Here is a 24,086-nt window from a genome sequence, read left to right as displayed (position 1 = left end):
GAATAAAGGTGAAGGTGGCCAAAACAAATGTTATCTCGCACCCTCATGGTAATTATTTATTTAAGAATAAAGGTGAAGGTGGCCAAAACAAATGTTATCTCGCTCCCCCAAGGGGTGCGAGGACCCCTGGTTGGGAACTACTGTACTATCTGATCAGCACAAGTACTTCAAAATATAATCACTCCTAGACTTGCCTGAAGCATTTTTACTTCTAACCTGAGATCCTCACACTTAGAACAACAACAACAAAACGGTGTGTTGAAACACAAAAGGTATATGTTAAATGACGCGGTGAAATACCTTATTTTGTTTAGTGGTGAAGATTTTCTGCCGTATAATTCAGGATACGTGAACCACTTTTTTCTTCTGAGTATGTCTATAAGGAATCTGTTGTTGAAAACTTGTTGCTACTGTTGTTACCATTCTAGACCTAATTTAGTTTCTGGCGATCCTGGTTGGTGTTCAAACCGTAGACAAGACCAACTATGACTTTTGTTCGTTACTCTAGAGATAATTATTTTGAAAATGGATTTATGTGTACATAAAAAAGCATACGAAAGCGATAAAACTGGAATATTAGGGTTAATTGAGAGGATTCCTTTAGGTACGACTTATTTTTTAACCGGTCTCTCACGAGCAAATGGAGGATATTTTTGTTGAAGAAAAAAATACTACTCAATCAAGTTTTTCTTAACTTTAACTGAATTTTTAAACATTTTTATTGACTGAAAAAAAAAGGCACTTCCCGCACTCGTTTAGCGTTGGTGCTGCGAAGAGTGATTTGAAGTGGTAAGGTGACTGATCTCCATCAGCGCATCACTAGCTTAACGCCAAGCTCGAGAAGCACAGAAGTCTCCAACTAACACGCAGAGGTATTGTTCAGTAAGCCTAATACAATATTATGCTTGTAACCAATTTCAAAGCGTTCCTGTCTGCTTATCCCACTGCTGACTATCGTAATGCTTCGACATTCCCTAACCAACAACAAGTGAAGTCGTTTGTATCTCAGTTGCAAGCTAAACATAAAAAATAGCGATAGCCAAAAGAAAGATAAAAATGTCGGAAGTTGCTTAGTTAATAATGCTGATAATGTAGTTTTATTGATATACATATATATTTACTCCTAGCGGGTAGACCTTAGTACTAGCTAGTATGGAGATTTGAGGATGTTGTATTTCACCTAACAATTCGTTAACTAACAAATGAAATAGTGTCTCGAAAAGATAGGTTCAAAACCACATTTTTTGGTTGTTTCTGAAATAAGTTACTTTTAATATTAAACAAATTGTTGTGTAAAGGTACCCCTTAGCTCCTGAGATAAGTGTTAATATGCTGACATCTTCCCGTGGAGTTAATATGTTGACAACTTCCCCAGCTTTCACTCGATGTTTTTTTTTTTTTTTAAAGCTTTGCCTTTTTGATGCTACGGTTAAGATAGATAAAATTTCTTACGCTTCTGGGGGGGGGGAGAGAAGTTATTGGAATTGTTCTACGAATATAAAATAACAACCTACCAAAGACCTATCATAGCAGTCGATGTGGTACGCTTACTGCGCTAGAAATTTAGAGCGTCGATTGTAATATATAGGGTTCAGGTTTAATAGCCTTACATATCAGAGACAGTTATAAATATTTCATTATGAAACCTTCTTTAAACAAGTTTGAATTTTTTTTTTCATCCTTACGTATTCGCTACTTTGCCTTCTATAAATCGGTGCGTATCAATAGTTGTTTTCAAAACAGCGTTGAAAGTAGTTTTCCCTGTTCGCTTAGTTTGACAGACTTTATTTTAAAAAAAGGTTTATTTTGAGCGACGTGTGTATTTCGAATGGTCAGAAGAAGTAGGAGAGAGTGACCATTGAATAACCCTTTGTAAGACAGAACTAGTAGTAGTCTATTTTTATCAAACGATTCTAGATGACTTGTCCTCAGGCTCTCTCCACGTGCTGTCTAAATTCTTTTTTGGGTCATTATCGCAAGAGGTCAATGCTTTGGAAGCCTGCCGTTAGCCTGGACTCTCAGTAGTACGTGACGGCGGATACACCCTACGGGAATACCGCAAGTGGGGGGTACTAGCGCGGCAAGGCTGGTCACAACCTTCGCTGGTAAACAGGTTTCTCTCTTTCCTCCATAAGAGAAATGAATAACATTACGTGGTATATTCATTTGATGCAAGGTGTAGAACCTATACATTTCAAGGTGTTTGGTCTTCAGTGAATTTTGAAACCGTAGTATATAATATATATATACACACACACAATATCCATCTATCTAATTGTGTATATATATATATACACACACACACACCTCATATATTAACTACTTTATATGCACATGTATGACGTCTTGGTTAAATTATTAATTTTTTCAACCCAAAGCGACTAGTCACTTATCTGCGCTCTTCCCGCCGCGAGGAAAGCGAACCTCTAATTGTAGCGTCGTAAGTCCGCAGTTACGTTAGAAAAAAAAAACGTATGCTCTGATTTCAGGTGGAAAGGGTGTTAACATGATATTTTTACTGTGTTCAAAGCTATACTTTCAAACTTCTATTATTAGTTGCTTAACGCCAGCTTTTACAATGAACTTGTTTGTTTTTTGAATTTCGCGCAATGCTACTCAGGGCTATCTGCACTAGCCGTCCCTAATTTAGCAGTGTAAGACTAGAGGGAAGGCAGCTAGTCATCACCACCCACCGCCAACTCTTGGACTACTCTTTTACCAACGAATAATGGGACTGACCGTCACATTATAACGCCCCCACGGCTGAAAGGGCGAGCATTTTGGTGTGACGGGGTTTCGAACCCGCGACTCTCAGATTACTAGTCAAATGCCTTAACCCTCCTGGCTATGCCGTCTTACAACAAACTTGACTGCTTTATTCTCACCAAAAGTTTCGAAACTTGGAGTTTGGCGTCTAAAGTCCTCATATTTACCACAGAACCCCTTTAGGAGGTGCGTTATTTTTGCTTTTTTAAAGGGGCCCGGCATGGCCAGGTGGTTAAGACGCTTGACTCGTAATCCGAGGGTCGCGGGCTCAATTCCCCTTCACGCCAAACATGCTCACCCTTTCAGCCGTGGGGGCGTTATATTGTTACGCTCAGTCCCACAATTCGTTGGTAAAAGAGTAGCCCCAGAGTTGGCGGTGGGTGGTGATGACAAGCTGCCGTCCCTCTAGTCTTACAGTGCTAAATTAGGGACAGCTAGTGCAGATATCCCTCGTGTAGCTTTGAGCGAAATTCAAAACAAACAAAACCAAACTTATTTGTAAGGTTTAACCCTATTGCGTTAGTGCTAAGTTGTGCTGTTTGTGTAAAACTTTAGTCCTTGACTAAAAAATTAACTTTTCAATAATATATACGTATACTGTTTGTCAATAATGTTGATTTTTTTCATAAAAATGCATCAGAATAAATACAATAACCAATATATTTTATACGTGTTAAATATATTACGAAAATATTTAATTACCTGTGTGTCGCTAGGTGGCAATGTGTGATTGCAAAGAGGTGAATAACATTCTTCGAATATTTTAAATTGAAATCAACCAATTAATTTTTTTTCACATTATTGATAATAAACATTTACCGCTTTTACAGCAACATATCTAGTTGGTGTAGCACTTGATGGTCGTTTTATGACTTTTGCGTTATTAACTGCTTGTTAAAAAATAAACCTCATTTTAAGTGCACCAATCATTTCACAACAACAATAAAAGTGGAGAAGTTAAAAGAAGAAAACAAAACTACGTATCTTAGGCACATCTCGAAGAAAAATCGTGTAATTTAATAAACGAAAAATATGTAAATATATTTCGTGAAACTGCCAATGGAGAAGCAAAGGCAACTTGCATTTCTTACAAATTTAGGCCTAACTCATCGTATCGAAGGCCGAGCAGAAAGTGATACTGAGTTCTTATTGGGTGTTCCTTATATATATTTAATTTTAATTGTTATTTCGCAGTAGCTACTATAGTTAAGTAATACTTTATAGGTTGGCTAATCGATTTTTTGTGGATGTCCTGCTATTCTCTCGTGTATAAATGTGCGTGTGTACGCGCGCGATAAAAAGATTACAACGTACAAGCAGCGTTTTTGCCACACGTACGTATATGGAAAACCACATCGAATAACGTCTCGAGTGCAGACAAACTAATATCACCTAGCGGTGAGTAGAGACTTCGAAATTTTTTGTTGCACGGCTTCACTGAGCATGACGAAGTATCGCGAACAGCCAGAGATCGTACAACGTTCGACGGTAGGTTGTGCAACGGGTTTACCTTGAAGAAGCAATTTCCAACTACGTAATAATATCGTATAGTTGTTCATCTGCTAAGCCATGTCTTTCACAGAACTTTCTTTATTGGATAAGCACCGGCTCTCTTGCATAACATCGGAACGGGTATGGGTTGCAGAAAATAAACAGGATGTTACACTTTTATAGCTTCAAAAAATTTTATCTGTTTTTTTTTTGCGTTGTTAAATAAAAACAGTAGAAACATTGCCAGAAACATATGTTTAGGATATGTACATACAACAGTGGCAAATGTGTTATATATATAAATAGAAGAACAGACATATTTGCAAAGGACAGGATCATGTTTTGTACATTTTTTGTTTTCGGAACTACCAAAGACCTGCAAAACATATGCGGTCAAATTACTATCTTTGTTACAATATTATTTCTTTAAATACGAGATTTCTAGAATAATACTAAAGAATTCTAATCGCAGTTATCGAAGGTTTACTTGTGTTAGGCCTAATATTAGTTATTTTTTTATTAATTCGGTAAAGAGATGAATTAACGTTGTAACTTGTATGCTTTTTTTTCTTCTTTTGGTTATAGCTTAATTAGGACTAAACTTTAACATATTTAATGTTACCCAGAAATAAATTTATAATGTTATTCTATCTGGCCCGGCATGGCCAAGTTGTTAAGGCACTCGACTCGTAATCTGAGGGTCGCGATTTCGAATCCCCTTTACACCAAACATGCTCGCCCTTTCGGCCGTGGGGGCATTATAATGTGACGGTCAATCCCACTATTCGTTGGTAAAAGAGTAGCCCAAGAGTTGGCGGTGAGTGGTGATGACTAGCTGCCTTCCCTCTAGTCTTTCATTCTAAAGTTAGGGACGGCTAGTGCAGATAGCCCTGGAATAACTTTGCGCGAAATTCAAAACAAACAAACAATTCTATAACCTGACGTAAAACCTTTCTAAAAAGACTTAATAAAGTGCGCGCGCATACTTGATTAAATAGTAAGGTACATGGTCCTATTCAGGACAGGTAAAAACTGACTAGTATCATAATACATATTTGTTATTATGAGTTCAGATTGGCTCACTTCCAGCACCCATGAATATCTGCTTTCTCTCTAGCCTGTAAGCTCAAATGAGTAACAAACAACGCATATAGCTCATGTGTAATTAGATACGAATATCCGAAACAGAAAAAAATAAACATTTGAAAATTTAAAACAGTACTTATGATACATTTTAATTATAACAGAAATAAACTAATATTTCTGTGAGAATTTAATGAGTCGTGATAATATTTTCATAAGTGAAAAATTTGCATTTAAAAATAACAACAATCCAGGAATGGATATAGAGGAGGTATGGGGGATGCATCCCCCACTGACCATACCAAAATTGTGTAGGTTAATGGGAAATCAGAAATATAAAGTACTGATCATTTCAATTAGAATATTTTTGATTACGTAGACCACTGAGTGGGATTTCCTCCGGAACAAGAAGCAACTGTCTCACCATTATTAAACTGACCTCAGACCTAGTGACTTTACTTAGTCGATCATACCCCCCCCCACCCAAAAAATCCTGTATCCACCCCTGAAACAATCATCTCAGTTTTAATTGCTCAAAGTAACCGATTCCTTGGCAACTTAAAGGCAAAAATAATAATTGAAAACTTATGACAAAAAGTTAACTTTTATAGAAATAATTCCCTGAGTGAAAACAGTTTTTTCCTAGACTTGTCTTAATTTGAAATAAGTGAAAACAGTTTCTTCCTAGACTTGTCTTAGTTTGAAATAAGTGAAAACAGTTTCTTCCTAGACTTGTCTTAATTTGAAATAAGTGAAAACAGTTTCTTCCTAGACTTGTCTTAATTTGAAATAAGTGAAAACAGTTTCTTCCTAGACTTGTCTTAGTTTGAAATAAGTGAAAACAGTTTCTTCCTAGACTTGTCTTAGTTTGAAATAAGTGAAAACAGTTTCTTCCAAGACTTGTCTTAATTTGAAATAAGTGAAAACAGTTTCTTCCCAGACTTGTCTTAATTTGAAATAATTTCTTCACATAACGTTCCTTGAAAACTAACACATTTTGTATTCAAAATAATGCCTTTCCCAATCACTTCTTAATATAAATCAACGCAATTATTTAAAATACTGTAATGTAAGAGAAAGGTAGTTTTTAAGATTACGTAACGGAAAGTAATACTAGGATTTCATGAGTGAAAGTTGCAGTTATCTTGGAATTAAAAATAACGAGTGTTTGTTGTTATTGTTGGGTTTTTTTTCAGCGTTTTGTAATTCGTGTTTCTAATAAAGCTAGCTAGATAGGAGTAATTTTTCCTTTTACGTTAAGAACTATATCTGAATTAAAAAGAAAGATCGACTCATGAACAACGCGTTTTAGACTTGGTCCTTTAGACTGGCTAGAAATATTTCTCTCCCAGCATTCAGCACTGTTGCGACTACCTGACACCATCCCATATCAAGAAAAGATGGCGCACGTGGAATATATCATCGACGTTCTGGACTTGAGGAAATGCTTGAATACCAGTAAGTTTCTATTTTTATGTTATCTATCGATATAAGTTTCTACATCATTGTGGTATTTTAGGGAAAAAGAAACATGTATATATATATTTTCCTTGCTTACGTTTCACTTACTAAACGTTGCTGCGAATGGACCTCATGGATCAGAATAAGATACAACAATATATATATCTGTCTGTCTGTTAATATTTTACTGTTTGTCGGTATTTTTATGTGTCCATTTTTGTTTTGTGAGCTTAAAAAATAAAAATGTTTTCAATTCTCGAGAAGAGCGCCACCTTGACAGGACGTTTTCCTCACTTGAGTGACATACAAAGTAAACATTTACATTTTTTCTAATCATAGGAACCGCACACCATACACATATACACTACACGGCCAAGGTATGTGGACACCCCTTCTAATTAGTGGGTGTGGCTATTTCAGCCGTACCTGTTGCTAACAGGTGCATAAAATCAAGCATACAACCATGAAATCTCCATAGACAAACATTGACAGTAGAATGGGTCATACTGAAGAGCTCAGTGACTTTCAACGTGACACTGTCATTGGATGCCACCTTTTCAACATGTCAGTTTGTCAAATGTCTGCCCTGCTAGAGCTGCCCCGGTTAACTGTAGGTGCTGTTATTATGAGGTGAAAACGTCTAGGAGCAACAACAGCTCAGCCACGAAGCGGTAGGCCACACAAGCTCACAGAACGGCACTACCGAATGCTGAAACGCGTAGCGTGCAAAAATCGTCTGTCCACAGTTGCAACACTCACTACAGAGTTCCAAACTGTCTCTGTAAGCAACGTCAGCACAAGAACTGTTCATCGGGAGCTTCATGAAATGGGTTTCGGTTTCCATGGCCAAGCAGCCTCACACAAGCCTAAGATCACCATGCGCAATAGAGTGGTGTAAAGTACACCGTCATTGGACTCTGGAGCAGTGGAAACGCGTTCTCTGGAGCGATGAATCACGCTTCACTATCTGGAAGTTTGATGGACGAATCTGGGTTTGGCGGATGCATAATGCCAACTATAAAGGTTTGTGGAGGAGGAAAAATTGTCTTAGGCTATTTTTCGTGGTTTGGTCCAGGCTCTTTAGTTCTAGTGAAGGGAAATCTTAATGGTATGGCATACAATGACATTCTACAGAATTGTGTGCTTCCAACTTTGTGGCAACAGTTTGTAGAAAGCCCCTTTGTTTTCAACATGACAATTTCCAACCTTCACAAAGCGAGGTCCGTAAAGACATGGTTTGCCGAGAGTGGTGAGGAAGAACCTGACTGACCTGCACAGAGTCCTGAACTCAACCACATCGAACACCTTTGGAATAAATTGGAACGCCGTCTGCGAGTCACGCCTTCTCGCCTGACATCAGTGCTCCACCTCACTATAATGCTCTTGTGGCTGAATAGGAGTGAATCCCCGCAGACATGTTTCAAGATCTAGTGAGAAGCCTTCCCAGAAGAGTGGAGGCTGTTATTGCAGTAAATACCAACTCAATATAAATGCTCATGGTTTTGGAATGAGATGTTCAACAAGCACGTGTGGGTGTGATGGTCGAGCGTCCACATGTGGTGTATATGTGTATGTGGTGTATTTTCAGTGGTTCTTTCTCTCTCTCTTCTTTCTCGTCTATCATTCCTTTGAATACGACAGCAGGTTAGTAGTCGAAACGCAGGATAGAAATAGACTTACTAATTCATATATAAACTTATTTTAGCGTAGTTAAAAGTTGTAGAGGCAACAGTAACTGACATAAACTAGTCAAATACATTAACTTGTGTAGTTAAAATTGTAGAGGCAACAGTGACTGACATTAAACTCGTCAAATACATTAACTTGTGTAGTTAAAAGTTTTAGAGGCAGCAGTGACTGACATTAAACTAGTCAAATACATTAACTTGTGTAGTTAAAAGTTGACATTAAAGAGCAACAGTGACTGACATTAAACTAGTCAAATACATTAACTTGTGTAGTTAAAAAGAGCAACAGTTGTAGAGGCAGCAGTGACTGACATTAAACTAGTCAAATACATTAACTTGTGTAGTTAAAAGTTGGAGAGCAACAGTGACTGACATTAAACTAGTCAAATCGATATTAAACTTATAGTCGAACTAAGAAATGTTCTGAAATCCGCTACATTTCATAATACCGACCACATTTTAGCTCAGTACTCTACATTTTCTTATTAGAACCGTGATCACTGATATCATAAAAATATATTTTGTTTTCCACAGTTACAACTGGTTATAAATATTCGATATAAAACCTGCTTTTTTAGGAACCTCCTAAAATTCCATGAAAATCAAAGGGTGAAGTTCTGGGTGGTAGTTCAGTTTATCTTAACAGATTTTGTGATAATTTTTCCCCATCAACTGAACATGATGTTCTTACGTGAGATGCATAATTAATGGGAAGTAAGTTAAGTACACGGATTCCAGGTTTTGGCAAGTACTAATATACCACACCCAAAGCAAGTGATTGTCTTATCAGTTACATGAAACAAAAATTTGGTTGATAATGCATTACAGTGCTCGACTATTTTTATTGTTGTTTTAACTCTTCAGAAGTTCTCGTTAACTGATCCTCAGTTATCTACTACACATGTAACGTGACGAATATTTATTTTATATCGAGAAAGTTAACATTTTCTCATAGCCTATTTTGCAGTTTTTTAGCAACAAAATTATTCAGAACTTAAAGTTTTATTTGTTTTTAGTAACGAAATGCAAGGATTATTTTTTGACACGCGCCTGTTAAAAACAACTGATTACTCTAGACATTTCGTGAGTTTGTTTAGTAAATCAATCAATATCAGTTGTTTTGTTTTACTTGACATTTCACCGAAGGTCAAGCTTTAATTGGGATAACAATAAAGTTGGCTGACATTGTAATTTATTACCTGTTAAGCTATTCGTACTGTCTTTGTTGCTCGATATTTTTGATTTAGAACTGGCATCTTTAACACCTCAAATTTTCTATTTCAGTAATTGGAGACGGGACGAAGCGAGGGCTGTCTGGGGGAGAGAAGAAAAGGGCTAACATTGCTTGTGAACTACTGACAAATCCTACTACCATGGTACTCGATGTAGGTTGTCATTTGATACTAGATGTTGTGGGCTATACGATGTAGGTTGTCATTTGATACTAGGTGTTGTGGGCTATACGATGCAGGTTGTCATTTGATACTAGGTGTTGTGGGCTATACGATGTAGGTTGTCATTTGATACTAGGTGTTGTGGGCTATACGATGTAGGTTGTCATTTGATACTAGGTGTTATGGGCTATACGATGTAGGTTGTCATTTGATACTAGGTGTTATGGACTATACGATGTAGGTTGTCATTTGATACTAGGTGTTATGGGCTTGATGCAGGTTGTCATTTGATACTAGGTGTTATGGGCTATACGATGCAGGTTGTCATTTGAAACTAGGTGTTTTGGGCTATACGATGTAGGTTGTCATTTGATACCAGGTGTTGTGGGCTATGGGCATTTGATACGATGGGCTATACGATTTAGGTTGTCATTTGATACTAGGTGTTATGGGCTATACGATGCAGGTTGTCATTTGATACTAGGTGTTATGGGCTATACGATGTAGGTTGTCATTTGATACTAGGTGTTATGGGCTATACGATGCAGGTTGTCATTTGAAACTAGGTGTTTTGGGCTATACGATGTAGGTTGTCATTTGATACTAGGTGTTGTGGGCTATACGATAGGTGGTCATTTGATACTATGTTATGGGCTATACGATGCAGGTTGTCATTTGATACTAGGTGTTATGGGCTATACGATGTAGGTTGTCATTTGATACTAGGTGTTGTGGGCTATACGATGTAGGTTGTCATTTGATACTAGGTGTTATGGGCTATACGATGTAGGTTGTCATTTGATACTAGGTGTTATGGGCTATACGATGTAGGTTGTCATTTGATACTAGGTGTTGTGGGCTATACGATGTAGGTTGTCATTTGATACTAGGTGTTGTGGGCTATACAATGTAGGTTGTCATTTGATACTAGGTGTTGTGGGCTATACGATGTAGGTTGTCATTTGATACTAGGTGTTGTGGGCTATACGATGCAGGTTGTCATTTGATACTAGGTGTTGTGGGCTATACGATGCAGGTTGTCATTTGATACTAGGTGTTATGGGCTATATGGTTTTGTTTCGGCGTTTCCTTCTTCTGTTTGAAACGCTTCTGTTAAAATTATCATTTTTCTATGTTAATTTTTTGAATCTGGTTTTTTTTACCCATAAATTTTTGTCTTATTTGGTGAATTCGTTGTTAAACATAACGGTAACCAAACGTAATATAACGTTAATTTTGAACTTATTTGTGCCACAAACTATATATCTTATGGTAGATTTGTATGGATAAAATACAATTACAAAAAAAAACACAACAAAATATAAGTAGTGTTATGAAAATACGGGTTATTCTTATTGTCGTCAGATTTGAAATGAAAAAGTGATATATTCGAAAACCCCCATGGAGAAATGACCTTGTGTGGGGGACAGCTTAACTATGCCTTCTCTTTCTCACATACTTCTAACTATTTATATGAAGATCAGTCATAGTTCTTTATCCCCTTACCTCTCCAGAGTCTCAGCGGGAAGCTCGAGGGTCTTTAATACCAAAAATCGATTTACGAGTAACAATTATAAAAAAGGCCTTCTTTCGGCACAATAACATAATATTATTTAATACGATTAAACGAGTTGACTGCAAGTTATATTAAATACGTTTATTTGTTATTGTGTCAAAAATAGTTTTTTTATAACTGTTACTCTAAATATACTGACATAATGAGAATAACAGAATTACTAAAAGTCAATTTTCGATGCACATGTTGAGCAACAGAGCAGGTAGCACATTGAGTAGTTTTGCACTTAAACCCAAAGTCATTCCTTATGGCATGTCTCACAAAGCTATCTATGGATGCACGTAAACCCAAAGCCATTCCTCATAGCATGTCCCACAATGCTTTCTATGAATGCACCTAAACCCAAATTCATTCCTTCTTCAATTTGCCAAAACGAAAAAAATGTACTTGTATATAACCTATCTTTAAATAATTAAATAATTTTAATTTCACTGTGGGCTCAAAATATTACTTCTATAGTCGGCACGTAAAAAGAAATGTGATATTAGTATATCACGTCAATATTCTACGTATTAAAATCTATCAAAAGTAAAATATTTTTCCGTTATCGTGTTTCAAGGCGACGTAATGTAACTCGCAAGGGGAGGCGCAATGATAATTTCAACTTGAATATTTAATTAAGATCTTATTATATGTACCAATGACCTTCCAGGTTGGCTGTAAGTCAGTCATTCGATTTCAGTGCTTTCCACGTGCACCAGCCACCCTTAAACCTTTCCCAATACTGTTTTCAGCATAAAATTAATAACCTGATTCTGCACTCGAGATTCGTTTAGGCCTAAAGTGCTGTTTACAGTAGTAAATGACTCTAACTACGATACATAAGACCACGTTATGAATAGGAGTTCTACAAGTGTGTCACTATGGTCCATTTCAGTCTATTCTCCGAGTTTTTTCAAAATTTAACAAAACCAAGGCGAGCTTCAGAGTAAAGTTTTAACACACTCTTTTTCTTATGTATATTTCAGTATCAGTTTTAAAGAAAAACAACGGCAAATTAATATTATTTTTATAGATGTCGCGATATTGGCCTATAGTGATGTCATACGTGCTCGTGAATTTCTAAGAGCCAAATCGACCGGTTTCTAGAGCGACTCGAATGGATTAATAATTAGTTAGGCCTAGTTAATTAAACTGTGTACCAGTTTTCACAGCCATGATTTTCTAAAGCTCAGAATTAGTACCATTTCAAGCCAGAATTATTTTTTTTGGGGCACAGGTTTCCCCAGTGTATGTTCTTATCACGCCTTTGTATATAGTACACGTTGAACGCTTGGCTTCTCGAGTTGTGGGCCAACTTTTCGTCAAAATGAGCTGATCAACTACTGGATTTGGATAAAATTGTGCTCACCACTTCATAATTTTAAACGATATCTTTTTTATTCGTGGCTTTAATAGATTATTTGTTCCTTTTATAATTATGCATAGAGCTACACAATAGACAATCTGTGCTGTGTTTACTGCGGGATCGAACTCTAAATTTTAGTACAAGCCCTAAAGCTTACCGCTAAGTCACTGGTGGGAAAACAACGTTAGGATAACGATGGAAAGTTGATTTTTAGTCTTTCAGCGTGGCGTTAACGCCTGTTAGCCGACTTACATGGGCTATCTGCTGTGTCAACAGCAAGGAATCGAATCTCAGATTTTGGCGCTGAGAGTCGATAAACTTACTGCTGTTCCACTGGAGAAAATCGGTTAGGTGAATGTTGACCACGTGCTGTTGTTGTTTCAGTGATGTCGCCCTGAAAAAAAAAAAATCTCTGATTGGTTTGCAAGAAGGTTCTGAAGCTACAAATCCTAAAATAGGAGGTTTGAACCCTGGTGGTGGACATATTGCAGATAGATAACAACAAAATAAGAAGTTTACGAGAAAATCTGATGTCTGTCGGTGTGTTGAATACTGATTAACTTCACGTTGAGTGTAATCTTATTCAAGACACGTTTGTGTTAAAAAAAAACACGATAACACATTGTTAGGTCTTTTGTCTGAATCTCCATGATTTTACTTTTAAATTTTCCATCTGAAACCGGTTTTTAATTCACTTTGTTCAGATCTTTATTATTCGTTTGTGTACAAATAATTCTGATTTTAGTTTTGTAACTGTATGAAATGTTTCTGAACTTTGTCGAGACTGCAGAAGTTAACTTATTACCACGAATAGGAACCAACTTCGGGCTTAGACTATGGTGCCGCCCTCTGTCTTATGTCTACCTTGAAATATTATGCAAAAAAAGAATGTAAAACTGTCGTTGTTACGGTTCATCAGCCGTCCAGCCAGATTTTCTACATGTTTGATAATTTGCTTCTCTAGCTGATGGTCAGGTATGATTTTATTTTAATATTTTTTTAAACATTAGCTAAATTTTGTAAATATTTGTGTAGTTGTAGAATGAAATATACCCCAAAACAGGAGCAAACTGGTATTTCTTCCAATCTTTCGTGGTTAATTTTAGAAATCAATATAAATGTTTATCGCTCGCGCCATCTAGTACCAGGAATATCAATTAACTACAATAATCACTTGTTTTGTTTTTGTTTGTCTTTTTTAATTTCGCGCAAAGCGGCTCGAGGGCTATCTGCGCTAGCTGTCCCTAATTTAGCAGTGTAAAGCTAGAGGGAAGGCAGCTAGTCATAACTCTTGGGCAACTCTTTTACCATCGAATAGTGGGATTGACCGATCATTATAACGTTCCACGGCTGAAAGGCAGGTATGTTTGGTGTGACTGGAATTTGACCCAGCGACCCTCGGATTTCGAGTCGAGTGCCTTAACCAGCTGGTCATGCCGATTTGTTAGAGTGATGAAATGATTTTTTTTTTTTTGGGAGGAACATGTTTCGACGGAATAGTGGTCAGTCTTCTTTAATGTTCTGTCGAAAGATGTAATATGTTCCCCCCAAAATAAATCACTTAATTGCATCGTTGAGTACCGACTAATTATTATGTTAGCATAATATGCTTCCTTAGTTTACCAGTTCGAGTGAAAGTTGAACGTACTATCTCCATGTTCCTGTACTGTCATTATTGGTTTAGTTTTTTGTTTTTTTTTTCCTTTTTCACGTCACAAATATTAAATAAATCATAACATTTTAAGGCGTTATATTTACCTGAAGTTTTAAAATAGGTTTTTGATTTATTAGTCTTGAATTTTTTTTTTAACTACGTCAGAGAAGATATATTGCATTTCTCTTGAGGTAGTAATAATGTGTGAAAAACGCCCTAAACTGGCTCGGTAGTGAGCTTGAAAGTTTATAACGCCACAATTCGAGGCTAGACGAGCACAGCACAGAGAGTTTATTATGCAGCTTCGCAGTTCAAACGAAGTGTTGCTGATTATGGATCTCACAATCCACAGTTTAGATCCTCTCACTGGATAAAGAAGAAAAGAAAAAAAAAATTATTGTTTCAAATTCAGCACAAATCCACACGAGGGCGCTAGCCATCCCTAGTTTAGAGGGATGTCGGGTAGTCATCATCACCCGCCGCCAACTCTTGAGCTATTCTTTTAGCAACGAATAGTTGGATTGTCCGTAACTTTATAACATTCCATGGCTGAAAGGGTGAGCGTCTCTGTTGTGGATTCGATCCTGCGACCCTCAGATTACGAGTCGAGTGCTATAACCACCTGGCCGTGATGGGCCCGAAAAATGTAGGAAATATAAACAAAATAAACTTCTCACGTGGACGCTGTATGATCATTATAACGTGTGATTCTAATATTCAGTCAGACAATAGTATCCCAACAATTTGTTGTGTTGACTAACCGCCTTCCTTATAATATGTGAGTTGACCACTAGAGACGGCTAGTTTTGAGAATCAGTGGTATATTCTGCTACATGAAAGTATATTTTTCTGAATAATTTTATGTTTAATAATATAGTTTGTTCTGAACTTCGCGCAAAGTTACTCGAGGACGAAACAGCGAGTCGAACCCTACACCCATCAAGCCATGCCCTAATATTCTCTATAAATATGAAAATTGTGTTATAGACCAATTTGTTTTACAATTTATTAATAAAATATTAAGTTTATTAATAAAATATTAAGTGTGTTATGTTAGTCATCGTATAAATTGAACATTTAAGTGCTTTCGAAAATCTTTATATATTTTTATTGTAGTAATTTTAATAGAGCAATAACACTTCTGAAGAAGCTATGAAACCGGTTACAATTGGAGAAAAATATTTAGCTTTACGTTGTTTATTAGCCCATGTTTCTGGTTTTGGCACATAAACTGTTTTCTGGTTTACAAACCATTAGATATGGAATGTGTACTCCGTTAGGCTAGCGATGAGTTTACTTACTTAGGACGATAACATCCGAAGTTCGATCCCTCACATGGCCCGACATGGCCAGGTGGGTTAAGGCGTTCGACTCGTAATCTGAGGATCGCGGGTTCGAATCCCCGTTGCGCCAAGCATGCTCGCCCTTTCAGCCGTGGGGGTGTTATAATGCGACGGTCAGTCCCACTATTCGTTGGTAAAAGAGTAGCCCAAGAGTTGGTGGAGGATGGTAGTAACTAGCTGCCTTTCCTCTAGTCTAACACTGCAAAATTAGGGACGGCTAGCGCAGATAGCCCTCGAGTAGTTTTGCGCGAAATTAAAAAAACGATCCCTGATGGTGGCTTGAGTGCATGTAATTCATTATGTAGCTTTTCGCTAAAACATACGTCAACTTCCTGAGTGTTCGTTTGTATATCACTAATACTTATCGTAACAATTCCGCTGATAACGAAACTTCGATATGATTATTTCAGTACTGGATGAACGACACAGAAAGAAATGGATTTGTGAAAAGTTAATAGCATAATGTAGAAAAACGTAATAATATACTAAACAAGTACAGGTGTAAACTGATATTAGGTGGTTTAACCATGAACGGTTGAAGGTCTTTTGAAATAAACAACATCTTATATATCTAAAGAAAACAATAACAAATGCATTTTCATAAATGTTAGTTTGGTCTAAACATTGGTTGGAGAAACAGAACGTGTCTTGATAAGATGCTTCAAGAAAAAATATAAAATACATGAAATGATCCAAATAATAACATCCAAGATTGGAGTTGCCCGAGAGATGACGGTGAGTGCCCTTGAGTAATTGCATTCTCTTTAGTGTATCCGCTCAGAGTTAGAGTCTTGGTAGAACAGATACCCCACGAATAACTAGCTATTCGAAAACATCTGCACAAAAATATAGAAGTAATAAACACGAGTTTTTAAATAATTATTCACAGTAATGTAAGTTGTTTTGTTTTTCATCCATTCGGCTTCGAGTCACGCTTGAAGCCTTTCTCACGCTAAGCAAGTTCTGTGAAAAGTGCTTTACTCGAAATTGCTAGTAGGTTCATGATTACTAACTTTGTCTGTAAAGTACTGTTTGTTGTGGGAAGGGTTTCAGGTTCGACTCCGAGCTGAAGGAATTTAAAAAAAAATTTACTGAGATTACGGTGGCCTTTTTTTGTTTGTTTTAGGTTTTCTATTACAGCGTACAAAACTATGTCATGTCTTTAATAACTTTTCCACGTTTCTAGGTCGCGTTCTTCGGCGCAACCAATAAAATTGTCGAGTTTTTAAGTGACACAGGCTTACAAATAGCAGCACATTACAACCCAGCTGACTTTATTAGTGAGTATGTCTATTATTTTATGCTTTTTTATATATACAATAAATAAATGTGTGTGTGTGTTTTTTAGCAAAGCCACAGCGGGTTATCTGCTGTGTCCACCGAGGGGATCAAATCCCTGATTTTAGCGTTATAAATCCGTAGACTTACTGCTGTACTAGCAGGAGACAATGAACAAACTATGACACAGTATTATTAAAATTCTCACTGTATTTCATTATGATTCAGTTTTATGTTAAGAGAGATGTTTCTTAAATTAATTCCATCTTATCTAAACCTGTACTTTAGAATAAAGATTTATATAATTTTTTTAAATGGTAACATAAAATTCAGAACGTTAGTTGTGAAAACTTTTAGCACCATTTTTAGTATATTTTAAGGTGTTTTTTTGTAAGATTTCAAACTATCATTGCTTCAATTATCATATTCAAGGCTTGACTCTTTCTCTTAATTACCAAATACAGGACATATTTTACTCTTTATATCTATGTATCTTGGTACAGCAAGTCTCTGAGGTCTTGAAATTTGAGGAATAAGTGTCTACGATTGTTTTGTCTGCTACAAGATATGTTTGTTTGTTTGAAGTTGACCACAGAGCAACACAATGGACTATTTGTACTCTGTGTACCACGGTATCAAACCCGGTTTCTAGTATTGTTAATCTGGAAACATGCCACTGCGCCACTGGGGGGAGTTTAGGTGTTTCTATTTGTTACAGCAACTGTCTAAGGTTTTTATACCTGTGAATTAACTGTCTTAGGTGTTTCATTCTGCTATAGCATTTGTCTTGGACGTTTCTATTTGTTACAGCATCTGTTTAGGATGTTTTTATCTGTATTAGATGGTAAAGTGAGCTGACTAATTTACTTTTAATCAAGAGCTTGTGAGTGGATTAAAAATATCACTCTTACATGTTAACTTGTGCGATCTAACCTTTTTACCTAAACCGAGCAGGTAAAGAGTTCTATGTCGTTCTTCATGAGGAGAAAGTAGGTAAAATACTTTCTTACCACACTTCGTCTAAAACAAGCAGATAAATAGTCACTTACTGTTCTTCTACTGGAGTGAAAAGAAAACTACTTCTTACCGTTCTCACCAGAAGGGAGCAGGAAAACAGTTCCTTACCACCCTTCATCAGGCACTCTTTCATTACAACAGTTCCTTACCACTCTTCATCAGTTGCCCTTTCATTAAAACAGTTTATTACCACTCTTCATCAGTTGCCCTTTCATTAAAACAGTTCCTTACCACTCTTGATCAGGTGCCCTTTCATTAAAACAGTTTCCTACCACTCTTCATCAGGTGCCCTTTCATTACAACAGTTCCTTACCACTCTTCATCAGGTGCCCTTTCATTAAAACAGTTCCTACCACTCTTCATCAGGTGCCCTTTCATTAAAACAGTTCCTTATTACTCTTCATCAGGTGCCCTTTCATTACAACAGTTCCTTACCACTCTTCATCAGGTGCCCTTTCATTACAACAGTTCCTTACCACTCTTCATCAGGTGCCCTTTCATTAAAACAGTTCCTTATTACTCTTCATCAGGTGCCCTTTCATTACAACAGTTCCTTACCACTCTTCATCAGGTGCCCTTTCATTAAAACAGTTCCTTACCACTCTTGATCAGGTGCCCTTTCATTAAAACAGTTTCCTACTGCTCTTTATCAGGTGCCCTTTCATTAAAACAGTTCCTTACCACTCTTGATCAGGTGCCCTTTCATTGAAACAGTTCCTTACCACTCTTTATCAGGTGCTCTTTCATTAAAACAGTTTCCTACCACTCTTCATCAGGTGCCCTTTCATTACAACAGTTCCTTACCACTGTTCATCAGGCGCCCTTTCATTAAAACAATTCCTTACCACTCTTTATCAGGTGCCCTTTAATTAAAACAGTTCCTTACCACTCTTGATCAGGTGCCCTTTCATTAAAACAGTTTCCTACTGCTCTTTATCAGGTGCCCTTTCATTAAAACAGTTTCCCTACTGCTCTTCATCAGTTGCCCTTTCATTAAAACAGTTTCTTACTGTTCTTCATCAGGTGCCCTTTCATTAAAACAGTTCCTTACCACTGTTCATCAGGCGCCCTTTCATTAAAACAGTTCCTTACCACTCTTCATTAGGTGCCCTTTCATTACAACAGTTCCTTACCACTGTTCATCAGTTGCCCTTTCATTACAACAGTTCCTTACCACTCTTCATAAGGTGCTCTTTCATTACAACAGTTCCTTACCACTCTTCATAAGGTGCCCTTTCATTACAACAGTTCCTTACCACTCTTGATCAGGTGCCCTTTCATTAAAACAGTTTATTATTACTCTTCATAAGGTGCCCTTTCATTACAACAGTTCCTTACCACTCTTCATAAGGTGCCCTTTCATTACAACAGTTCCTTACCACTCTTGATCAGGTGCCCTTTCATTAAAACAGTTTATTATTACTCTTCATAAGGTGCCCTTTCATTACAACAGTTCCTTACCACTCTTCATAGGTGCCCTTTCATTAAAACAGTTCCTTACCACTCTTGATCAGGTGCCCTTTCATTACAACAGTTCCTTACCACTCTTCATAAGGTGCCCTTTCATTACAACAGTTCCTTACCACTCTTGATCAGGTGCCCTTTCATTAAAACAGTTTATTATTACTCTTCATAGGTGCCCTTTCATTACAACAGTTCCTTACCACTCTTCATAAGGTGCCCTTTCATTAAAACAGTTCCTTACCACTCTTGATCAGGTGCCCTTTCATTGAAACAGTTCCTTACCACTCTTGATCAGGTGCCCTTTCATTAAAACAGTTCTTACCACTCTTGATCAGGTGCCCTTTCATTAAAACAGTTTCCTACCACTCTTCATCAGGTGCCCTTTCATTACAACAGTTCCTTACCACTCTTGATCAGGTGCCCTTTCATTACAACAGTTCCTTACCACTCTTCATAGGTGCCCTTTCATTACAACAGTTCCTTACCACTCTTCATCAGGTGCCCTTTCATTAAAACAGTTTATTATTACTCTTCATAAGGTGCCCTTTCATTACAACAGTTCCTTACCACTCTTCATAAGGTGCCCTTTCATTACAACAGTTCCTTACCACTCTTGATCAGGTGCCCTTTCATTGAAACAGTTCCTTACCACTCTTGATCAGGTGCCCTTTCATTGAAACAGTTCCTTACCACTCTTGATCAGTTGCCCTTTCATTAAAACAGTTCCTTACCACCTTGATCAGGTGCCCTTTCATTAAAACAGTTTCCTACCACTCTTCATCAGGTGCCCTTTCATTACAACAGTTCCTTACCACTCTTCATCAGGTGCCCTTTCATTACAACAGTTCCTTACCACTCTTCATCAGGTGCCCTTTCATTAAAACAGTTCCTTACTACTCTTCATCAGGTGCCCTTTCATTACAACAGTTCCTTACCACTCTTCATCAGGTGCTCTTTCATTGAAACAGTTCCTTACCACTCTTCATAAGGTGCCCTTTCATTACAACAGTTCCTTACCACTCTTCATAAGGTGCCCTTTCATTACAACAGTTCCTTACCACTCTTCATAGGTGCCCTTTCATTACAACAGTTCCTTACCACTCTTGATCAGGTGCCCTTTCATTGAAACAGTTCCTTACCACTCTTCATAAGGTGCCCTTTCATTACAACAGTTCCTTACCACTCTTGATCAGGTGCCCTTTCATTACAACAGTTCCTTACCACTCTTGATCAGGTGCCCTTTCATTACAACAGTTCCTTACCACTCTTGATCAGGTGCCCTTTCATTACAACAGTTCCTTACCACTCTTATCAGGTGCTCCTTTCATTGAAACAGTTCCTTACCACTCTTCATAAGGTGCCCTTTCATTACAACAGTTCCTTACCACTCTTCATAAGGTGCCCTTTCATTACAACAGTTCCTTACCACTCTTCATAAGGTGCCCTTTCATTACAACAGTTCCTTACCACTCTTGATCAGGTGCCCTTTCATTACAACAGTTCCTTACCACTCTTGATCAGGTGCCCTTTCATTAAAACAGTTCCTTACCACTCTTCATCAGGTGCCCTTTCATTGAAACAGTTCCTTACCACTCTTCATATCAGGTGCCCTTTCATTACAACAGTTCCTTACCACTCTTGATCAGGTGCCCTTTCATTACAACAGTTCCTTACCACTCTTGATCAGGTGCCCTTTCATTAAAACAGTTCCTTACCACTCTTGATCAGGTGCCCTTTCATTAAAACAGTTCCTTACTGCTCTTGATCAGGTGCCCTTTCATTAAAACAGTTTCTTACTGCTCTTCATCAGGCGCCCTTTCATTACAACAGTTCCTTACCACTCTTCATCAGGTGCCCTTTCATTACAACAGTTCCTTACCACTCTTCATCAGGTGCTTTTTTCATTAAAACAGTTCCTTACTGCTCTTCATCAGGTGCCCTTTCATTAAAACAGTTTCTTACTGCTCTTCATCAGGCGCCCTTTCATTACAACAGTTCCTTACCACTCTTCATCAGGTGCCCTTTCATTAAAACAGTTCCTTACCACTCTTGATCAGGTGCCCTTTCATCAAAACAGTTTCCTACCACTCTTCATCAGGTGCCCTTTCATTAAAACAGTTCCTTACCACTCTTCATCAGGTGCCCTTTCATTGAAACAGTTCCTTACCACTCTTCATAAGGTGCCCTTTCATTACAACAGTTCCTTACCACTCTTCATAAGGTGCCCTTTCATTACAACAGTTCCTTACCACTCTTGATCAGGTGCCCTTTCATTAAAACAGTTCCTTACCACTCTTGATCAGGTGCCCTTTCATTAAAACAGTTCCTTACTGCTCTTCATCAGGTGCCCTTTCATTAAAACAGTTCCTTACTGCTCTTCATCAGGCGCCCTTTCATTACAACAGTTCCTTACCACTCTTCATCAGGTGCCCTTTCATTACAACAGTTCCTTACCACTCTTCATCAGGTGCTTTTTCATTAGTGCTCGTAACATAGAAGTGGATGTTTTCCAAAAGTGCTTAATTTAAGATTGACTGTAGAGTTAAAAGTATTTTCTTCTATGTACTTCTTTAAATGGTCTCGAAGACATTTGTTTTTTTTAATTTCTTTTTAAAGGGAATGAAGTTAACTAAGAAGGTTTGAGGTGAAATTGTTACGAATAAATATCCTACCAACCCACGTGGCAGTAATTACAGACCAGCTATAACTTTGAATATTTAGTAACTTCTTGTCAGGTGATCTTTCCTTACAACAGCGCCTTACCATGCGATTTCTTGAAATGTGTGTTAGGTTTAGTTTGACCTATTACATTTAATAAATAGAAACAGAACAATTATTGACAAAGTGCATTAAACAATAATCTTTCGCTTTGGAGAAATTCAGACAAACAGTTTTATACACCTAATAACGTAATTTGTTTTTCACTTTTATTATTACAGTTGAACAAGTGAAAAGACCCCAGAAGTTCGGGAAAAATTTATATCAGCAGCCAAGCATTACACGTAAGTTATTCCTTTTTTCAACAGAAGAAATAATATCCTTAGGAAATCTATTTATGTACACATCTATTAAGCCTAATAATTTATGCATGAAATTATCAAGTGTTTCGTTTTGAAGCTGACAAATTAATATAAGCTTTACTGACATGTTAATGGAGAAATCTTTATGTCACTGTATTAAACTTCTGTACAAAATTGTAAAGTTACTTTAGTTCTATTATCTCACGAAGTAATACATTTTGTAATTAGCCAATCGAAACCATCAGGATTCATCATAACGTTAAGAACAGTTTGGGCTTATAAACAAACAAAAGCATAATAAAATGTTGTATTCGAAATCTTGCTTTAACTATACACTGTTTTATTATTATTTTATTATTATAGCTTTTATCTTTCTGATCTAAAATGTATTTTGAGTAAATACTTTGAGAACCAGACAGACTTCACTTGTGACAGTTTTGTCATTCGTAAAGAATTCGCTATAAATTATCTTTATTTACTTTCCTGAAACGTGTTTCAATAATGTTCAACCCATTAAGTTGTTTTTTTAAATCAATTCCTTATTTTTGTCGTTGGTACATTTTTTTTTTTAAATTTTAAAATAATATTTTATTCAATAAATCTACAGCAAAATTCCAAAACTAATTTTCTAGACCAAAGTCACAAATCCCGATTTTTAAGAAAGCATTTTTTCACACTCGTTTTTTGCGTAACATAACGACTATAAACATTAAACACGTGGCTTAACAATAAATAGATTTTGATCAAAAGAAGATTACTTTTTTGTAACACAGCTAAAACCCAACTGAGATGTTTAGTTATTAATATGAACTCATTGTTTGTAATGAATGTCATCTGCTATTTACTTCAATTTCCTTCCACCAACGCGTTTCGTCAAGATGCCAAGAATGCTTTGTGGTAATGAAATAACCATCTTTTTAGAGAAATAAATGAAGCCTCAGCCCAAATGGAGCTCAACTCTTGGTATCTGCACCAGTTCAGTCCACAACTGATTCAGCAGGTGAGAGGTTCATTTTAAAGATGCCATATTAAAAACACACATAAAAAGATTTCAGAGAATGTGTTTATTACCCTTTAGTACTTATAAGTCATCGGACTTGTAATCTCTTATTGTGATATTTAAATACATTCACCTAAATGATTTCACAAAAATTGCTAGAGGAACTTTAGAAGACAAAAACAAATACATTAAGCTAATATATTCTTACAGCATCTGAGAGCAATGAAGACGGTGGTGTGCCATCCTGGTCTGATGCCTACAGCTCTGTGTTCGGCAGCGAAGACAGTTGTACAGGGACTATTGAAAAGTGGCCCACGTGCTTTTGGACGCAACTTAAAGCCCCAAAGAAATTTTCAAGAAGCACATGGCCGTATGCTATCTAGACTGAATTGGATACAGACTGTTGGCCTGGGAATTGTGAGTGGACTTCTGGTTTCAAGTGGAAAGAACGGAAACGAATCTATCTGACATTCAAGGATGGGTAAGTTCTGACATCTTTAAAA

At 37.0% G+C, this 24,086-nt stretch overlaps 1 protein-coding gene across 1 annotated transcript in view; it reads left to right on the top strand.

Moving 5' to 3' along the window:
• LOC143228615 (uncharacterized) overlaps positions 1–23,966 on the top strand; it is a 46,693-nt gene extending 22,727 nt beyond the window's left edge. The window contains 6 exon segments of the mRNA XM_076459840.1: positions 6,693–6,798; positions 9,774–9,874; positions 13,622–13,777; positions 16,991–17,084; positions 22,503–22,565; positions 23,794–23,966. Of these exon segments, the coding sequence (XP_076315955.1) occupies positions 6,693–6,798; positions 9,774–9,874; positions 13,622–13,777; positions 16,991–17,084; positions 22,503–22,565; positions 23,794–23,966 (693 nt within the window).
• Positions 23,967–24,086: the final 120 nt, after the last annotated feature.

The sequence above is a fragment of the Tachypleus tridentatus genome, chromosome 10, assembly GCF_004210375.1.
Source record: "Tachypleus tridentatus isolate NWPU-2018 chromosome 10, ASM421037v1, whole genome shotgun sequence".
Lineage (NCBI taxonomy): Eukaryota > Metazoa > Arthropoda > Merostomata > Xiphosura > Limulidae > Tachypleus > Tachypleus tridentatus.
Note: the sequence above shows the minus strand (reverse complement) of the source record. Positions and strands in the feature narration are given on the sequence as shown.